Raw genomic sequence first — 7,890 nt, forward strand, 5'->3', positions numbered from 1 at the left:
AACACATAAAATCAACAGAACAGAATGAGGTACAATTCCTTCTTTCTAACCTAAAAAACATAATATTCAATCCTAAGTATACAAGTAACCACAAACATTTTCCAAAACCCCATTTAGCATAAATCCTGAGTAATTTTCTCATACTAAACAAAACATTTCATACAGTTTTCAAATCCATTTATCATCGTCTAAATTAATTCTATCTAATACTAAACAAAACATTTTCATTTAATTCTAACAGTCAGAAATAATACAGTTTTCAATCAGAGCATGCTATCTATAACTAAGAAAAATATCTTGTAAGGTAAATGTTAGTGGTTTAAAATGTTCACACAACCCAGATGTTCACAGAAGGGTTCTGATCTCTTGTGAATTCGGCAAGGTCCTGTTTCCCAAGGTAATTTAAATGATACTGGCCTCTACCTTCCTGCATATGTTAATCGATGGCCTCCTGTCCTATGTGTTACGACCACAGGGGTCCAGGGAGAAGCTCTACAGATCACCCCATTTTCCTTGGTACATTTGAATACTTACCCAGCCATAATTTAATTTTAAATCACTAACAGAAACCTGTTCAAGTTTTAAAGATTTGTTCAAAAAGATTAAACTGTATTAAACACTAAAAATAATCATTTTTTCTCAACAGTCCCCCTTTTGAGGTCTGAGACATACAGACCTCACAAATAAACTGATTAAACCTTCTAATAGAGGAACCAAAAACTATTTAGTATACTAAAAACATTAGCTTAATTATATAACAGTCCCCCTTTTTAAACAGGACCCCCCAGCTCCACAACCCCCTCATCAGCAGCACCGCGAAAAAGCATCTGATAGGGAGGCGGAGCAGGTGGTCCACTGCTTCCCTTCTCAATTGAAACTGTAATAAGCCTAATAATAAGCGAACGGATACATGGAACACAACAGCATCCACAGGTGACCACAATGGCCACAAAAGTAGCCACAGAAACTAGCAGTGACATGACAATCCCTTTCCATTTACCAAACATAGTAGAAAACCACCTGTCCAAACCACCATCAATACCCGAATGTTCATGCATAGATTTACTCAAAATTCTCAAACCTTCTAATGCTCTAGTAACAGATCCATCAGGAGCTGTGTTATTAGGAATAAACGTACAGCAGCTCTCTTGGAACATAAAGCAGACCCCTCCTTTTTCAGCCAAAAGCATGTCCAGCGCCATCCGATTCTGAATTGTCATCAAAGAAGTAGGGGCTAACTGGTCCTTCAAACCTCCAACAGCATCCCTGGTCAGATTTGCTAGCCTCAAGAGATTATAATGGACATAATTAATCCTATCAACATTTTTATTCGGCGTGATAGGAAAGAAAGCTGAAACCACTGGTAAATTTTCAAAACCTGCTGCAATTTGATCAGCCAATTTATATTGATCCGGAACCCCTCTCGGCACACCGATAGCATCAATATAAGTAGGAGAATTAGTAGTCAAATCAAATGCAGTATCAGAGCGTGTATGACGCACCTGTCGCTTATTCCTCTGTGTCAGTGAGTTGAGCACCTGCGGCGGGCCTACAGGATCAAGTCTTTCACCCACAACCATAAGCGGGGCTGCAAGGCGAGTCATAGCACATACTCCAACAGTCCTAGGAGGAATTTGCACATATAATCTATCACCTCCACAAAAATAATAAAGTCCAGCTCTGGCCCAATGCCCAATTCTGGTCGCTGTCAAAGTAACATTACACCAATCACTAGAAATCTGCCCTAGATTAAAATCAGGCTTAAGATGAGTAAAATTAAAACACACATATAATCCTTTACCCTTAACCGGAAGAAAAGTTCCCGTTTGAGTATAGTTATTAATAGGTGGATATATTGTGGCAAGTGCAGTACAATTCATGGGTTCCGCCTCACTTGTTAATTTCAGCATGCAATTAAAACCCCAACTATCTCCCAAGTGTAGTGGGGCAGGTTCAGTATAAAGATGAGGTCTAGCTGTAGCACATGCAATGCAGTTCCCAATGTTAGTTTCTTTGGCCGTTTGAACCATCCAATTCAGCCACAAATTCCTGTCCTTATACCCAGTCGCTGTTTGAATGATGTCCAATGGTGTAACTGCAGTGTAGTCAATTTTAGCCGCATACTGATCAGGAACTTCAATTTCCATTTCTTCCTCTCCATCAGGTCTGACCAGATTAATTTTAATAACCCCAAGTGGATCTTTATCATCAATTGAGGCTCCTAAGGTTAAATAGACAGCTGAATCTGCCGGATACTTCTTAAAGAAAGAATTCTGCATTGAGGAAATGGTTAACACAAGAGGATTTTGTCCTTTTACTGGAGAATTTCCTATAGTCCCTCGTCTTATGGTGACCTTATCATATTCAGTGACATATTTATAAGCGTAAAATGGATCCCAACTTGATCCCACCCATCTGAAAGCCGAATTCCAAGTGGGACACAAATGTCGAAATCCATTCTCCTGAGTGATACAGTGTCGCTGAAAGGTCAGATCTCCACACAAATACAGGGGAGTATTCTGCCAGGATCGAGGGGTCGACCAGCAGCGACGAGTTACCTCACACAGGTCAATTTGGAAATCAGTTACAGTACCCAGAGTATAATTCAATTCAATTCCACTATATTTAGTGAGGCACTTGTCAACAGGAGATCTCAAGGAACGCTTCACACGGGCAGTCACATCTCCGCCAGACAATCTGCGCTCGACAGAAATCGGTCGGAGATCAGATGTCTGAGAGGAAATGATTCCACCCGTGGATCCTCCTAAAGCCCATATTCCCAGCAGAATGAGTCCAAAAAGCACACCTAGCAAAAGCTTCCACTGCCAGTTCATGTGTCTTAAGCTGAACTCCATCACCTGAACCTTTTCAATTGTAATCCTGCGTTATCCAACAATTTAATACTCACCTGGTGAACCACAAAATTTTAACAAGTTAAAACTAAAACTGAAAAATACTTATTTTAAAATATAAGAAAAAAATCATAAAACCCAATTATCTCAAGACAAACAGAAACACGGTACAAATAACAACCCAAAACATAAAATAAAAGAATACAACAGCAATATAAAAAATTACAAACTCTTTTTTTTACAATTCAATAATAGAGTCTCAGAGTTTGTGTCTTTTCTTCTTTGTTAGTCCTTAAAAAATATGAATTCTTTGTCAGGAAACGATACAAAAATACGCGCAAAAAGAAACGAAAGTTCTTTAAGAGTTCGCAAAAAGACGAAAACACGCAATAAAAAGACGATAAGTTAATGATGATCCTCTTGTAGCCTGATCCTTCGTGTATCCGTTTTCCTCCTTGGTTTTAAACCTCAGGTTTCCACCTGAGTGTCCGTTGCTCACTGAAAATTGGATTATTATGCCAATATAACAGTGAGTTTAAGGAGAGGGTGCAATCTCCTTTTCTCAGTAGAAGGACATCGGAACAGGATTATTATGCCTGTCCGAGCCTTTTAAGCCTTGAATTTCAGGAATATGAAGTGGTCGTGGCAGGAATTCCTGCTACACTCCTCCCTGGAACTGCAGATCTTCCTCCGCGCTGGGATGGGCCTGCAGATGCTCCTCGACCGCAGGTTGAGACTGTAGATCCTCCTGGATGCCTCGTAGCGTGCGTTGTGGCTCCTCAGCTGCTGTACACTGACTCCAGTGAAACCAGGTGTCTCCTTTCCCTTGCAGACGGACCGCATGAGACGTCCTCTCCACGATTCGGTATGGTCCGGTGAAGCGAGGTTCAGACCACTTTCTTTTGATGACCTTCAGGCGCACCCAGTCAATTCCTGGAACTGGTCCTGAGCCTGGACGTTCCTGTGTCGTCTGATATTTTGCAAACTCCGCTGCCAGGATCTGTAACTCATTAAAGAAATCTTTATGAGATAAATGTGCAAGTTCACCTTTCCATCCTGGAATGCGGGTTGCAGGTCCTGGAAACATCCTTCCCGTCTGTAGCTCATATGGAGAGAACCCTGTTGATTGGTTAATGGACATTCGGACAGACATCAAAGCAATAGGCAAAGCCTCTACCCAATTTAATTTCGTATGTGCACACACTTTAGCCAATTTTTGTTTCATTGTTTGATTTAATCTCTCAACCTTGCCTTGTGATTGAGGGTGATATACTGTACCGAATGAATGCTTCAATCCGAGCATCTGCTCCACTTTCTGCAGATCTTGGTTCCTAAAATGAGTGCCGTTGTCTGATCTTACCTTCTCTGGAAATCCATGGGTCGGAATGTAATGATTGATCAGACACTTTATGACAGCCTTGCTGTCCTCTTTTTTTGCTGGCCACGCCTCTGGCCAACCCGAGTATGCATCCACACACATTAATACATACCTGTATCCTCTAACGGGTGTTATCATGTCTGTAAAATCAATAATAATTTCTTTACCTGGTTGTGTAGTCCAAAAGAAATGTCCCATTGGTGGTCTGATAGTTGGTTTTGCATTGTGTTGTCCACAAATTTCACATGTTTTCACATGATCCTTGACCATGTCCCTCAAAAATGGATGCCACCAGTGCTCTAGGTTTTTCAACATCTGTGTGATACCTACATGTCCGAGTCCGTGAGCTTCCTGAAGAACCTGGATTCTCATATTAGGAGGAAGAATTACTTTACCATTCGGTCCCCGCCAGAGTCCATCATTGCAGATGGCACCTCTTGCTTTCCAGACAGATCGTTCTTCAGGTGACACGCCTTTCTGATGAAAAATAATTTTCTCCAGATGATTCTGTTCCATCTGCTCAATGTCGGTACTCACCATTAAAAGAGATGGCAGGTATCCAGCTGCCCTTTTAGCAGCCTCATCCGCGGCGGCATTTCCTGCTGCCACTCTGGTCTTGCTTTGATCATGTCCCTTGCATTTTATCACAGCAACAGATTGAGGCAGCAGTAATGCCTCCGCCAATTCTTTCATTTCAGTTTCATGTTTTATGGGCTTTTGTGCTGCAGTTATAAATCCTGCTCTAAGCCACTGAGGAAGTTCCACATGGACAGCACTGGCTACATAGGCTGAATCACTGTATAGATTCACCCTCATTCCCTCAGCTAATTTCAGTGCTTCAATCATTGCTTTCACTTCTGCTCTCTGTGCCGATTGGGCACCCTGTAGCCTTTCTGCCCTCAAAACCTGAAACTCACTGCCCAAATCTTCCACTATAGCATATGCTGCTCTCAATCCGTCTGTGTCATGTTTAAAACAGCAACCATCTGTGTAAAAATTTCTGACATCTTCACCTCCTAAAGGAGAAGCTTGTAGATCAGGTCTTATCTTTTCTTCCTTTTGTACTAACTCCTCACAGTTATGTGGCTGTCCTTCTTGCATCCTGTCAGCCATATTCACTCCGTTATGTACAAAAGTTATATTAGGTGATTCCAGAATTTTGCTCAATTTTTGTTGTCTCAATGTTGTCAATGTGAAGTGTTGTGAATTCACATATGCTACCACACTGTGTGATGTCATAACCTGCAATGGATGACCCATCACAATGTGTGCTGTTTTCTGAATCATTTTTCCTACACCTGCTGCATGTCTTGTACATGCTGGATGTCTTTTCTCCATATGATCTAGCATTGCGCTGACATATTGGAGAATTCTCCTCTCACTCCCTTTTTTCTGATACAGAACTGCATTAACTGTCAGTTCTGTGACAGAAACATCCAAATAGAATTGTGAAGAATAGTCCGGAATAGCCAACTGCACTGCAGCAGCCAATTGTTGTTTCAGAGAGATAAATGCATCTTCTGCCTCCATAGTCCAATTCAGAGCATGGTTGAGCTTACGAATCCCATGCTCTCTGACTAACGCCCGTAAGGGGTCCGTCAGTCCAGTATAGTTAGGAATATAATTCCTACTATATCCAGTCAAACCAAGAAAAGACAACATGTCCTTCACCGTACATGGTTTGGGGTGATTGAGAATCGCAGATTTATGACTGGCAGACATCTGAGTGCCTGTCCCAGTGATAATCCGCCCCAAGAAGGAAACTTGCTTCCTAGCAATTTGCAATTTAGATCTGCTCACTTTAAAACCCCTGTTAGCTAGGTGTAACAACAGTCGTCGCGTGGCCTCAATACAAGACTCCAACGTCTGTGCTGCCAGCATGAGGTCATCAACATACTGAATCAGGGTCACACCTTCTGGTAACACACAGTCCGCTAACTGTTGTTTCAAAACCTGATTAAAAAGCCCTGGGGAGAGAGCAAAACCCTGAGGCAAACGCGTATATCTCAGCTGTTGACCTCTGTAGGTGAAAGAAAATACATCCCTACATTCCTCAGCCAAAGGGAGACAAAAGAAAGCGTTAGCAAGGTCCACACATGTGAACCAAGTTTGAGAGGGATCAAGGTTAGTTAGTGCAACATGAGGATTAGGTACCGGCACCGTAGGGGTCAATAAAACAGAATTAATTGCCCTAAGATCATGTGCCATGCGGTATTTACCTGTCCCTTTCTTTTCCACTGGTAAAATAGGAGTGTTCCAGGAGGAGGTGGAAGATTCTAACACACCTGCCTCCAGAAGACCCCCAATAGTTTCTGCTATCCCCTCCTCTGCCGCCTGCTTGTGAGAATACTGTGACCTCCAAATAGGAGGGCCCGGTTGTAAATCAAAAGTGACAGGTGTAATATCAACAAGCCCCACATCAGTGGGACCTGTGGCCCACAAACACTCCGGCAGAGAAGTCAACATCGCAGCCGCAGTTGGATGATCAGTCAGCTCCCTTCCATGATGTCTAGGAAGTTGAACATGTTCCAAAACTACAGAATCCACAGCCGAACATTTTATTTTATACGTGTTTGTAGAAGGAGAGAAGGAGAGGTCAGGAGCAACAGTATCCTGCCAGTCTGAAACTGCAAGGGAGCGTTTTACCACGCCCCCCAACTCCATGGCCTGATGACCAGGATGCAAAGCCAAAGAAATATGTGGAACTGCTTCATCATGCATCTTATACCAGGCCAACTGATCCTGAGTCAGATTAACTGCAGCAGCAACACCCTCTGGTGCCACATAAATATCCTGTGAAAGCACAGTCCAGTCACTACCGGCTAAATGTGCCTCAAACTGCTCCTGGTACCATTCAGTCTGGTCTTGGTCATAAAACAAAGTGACATGAGGAAGATCAGGAGCTGGCCCATACGGTGCAAGCGCTTGGATCCAGGGTTTCCAAAGCAGAAAACAGGACAGGATTCCAGCATGGTCAGTCGTCTCTGGCTGTAAAAGACCCCAGTATATATCAGCCAGTCGTTCCTCAGTTTGCTGCAGCAAAAATTGTCCATGTGTATATACTTGAGAACAGGCATGAGAAGATCCGTCAGGAAAAGTGACAATTAGTCCATCAGGTCCACACAAAATAGTCGCCCCCAGAGCAATCAACAAGTCTCTCCCCAATAAGTTCACGGGTGATGAGGGGGAACACACAAAAGGATGTGTCACTTTTTGTCTGCCCACGACCGTGTGCAAAGGTGTGGAGATAGGCAGAGTTTGTTTCACCCCAGAAAAACCAACCACTGATATTGTCTGATCAGAAAGTTTTTGCAAAGGCATGACAACATTCATGGTGGAATAAGTTGCTCCTGTATCCACCAAAAATGGCAAAGATTGTCCATCAACTGTCACATCAATCAGGGGATCTGCCAATACTCCCTGATGCAAGTTCCTCTCCGGGGTGTGTCAATATTCTCCAGCCTGAAAGTACTGTCCAGGATGCTGCGGAAGCAAAACAGCATTCGGAGGTTGTTGTGGCGTTATGTCCGGCAACACACCATCTTGAGCAGGAATCGGTGCATAGTGAGGGCACTGCTGAACCCAGTGACCCTCTTCGCCACAATAAAAACACCTGTCTCTCCGTGTCAAGCCTCGTCCACCCCTTCCTCGCGCACCTGT

The 7,890-nt window shown here is 43.0% G+C and overlaps 1 protein-coding gene across 1 annotated transcript; it reads right to left on the reverse strand.

The window, feature by feature from the left end:
* Positions 1 to 3,102: 3,102 nt before the first annotated feature.
* Positions 3,103 to 6,711, reverse strand: LOC106939195 (uncharacterized). Its single transcript, XM_015021513.1, has one exon. It carries the CDS (start codon positions 6,694 to 6,696, stop codon positions 3,511 to 3,513), a length of 3,186 nt encoding a protein of 1,061 aa, XP_014876999.1. The 5' UTR covers positions 6,697 to 6,711; the 3' UTR covers positions 3,103 to 3,510.
* Positions 6,712 to 7,890: the final 1,179 nt, after the last annotated feature.

The sequence above is a fragment of the Poecilia latipinna genome, unplaced genomic scaffold (genome assembly GCF_001443285.1).
Source record: "Poecilia latipinna isolate Pla-1442-1.1 unplaced genomic scaffold, P_latipinna-1.0 Scaffold2796, whole genome shotgun sequence".
NCBI lineage: Eukaryota > Metazoa > Chordata > Actinopteri > Cyprinodontiformes > Poeciliidae > Poecilia > Poecilia latipinna.

Excerpts from the sequence above, each read along its gene's own strand:
- LOC106939195 (XM_015021513.1), bottom strand. The coding sequence starts at position 6,696 with ATGTTGACTTCTCTGCCGGAGTGTTTGTGGGCCACAGGTCCCACTGAT.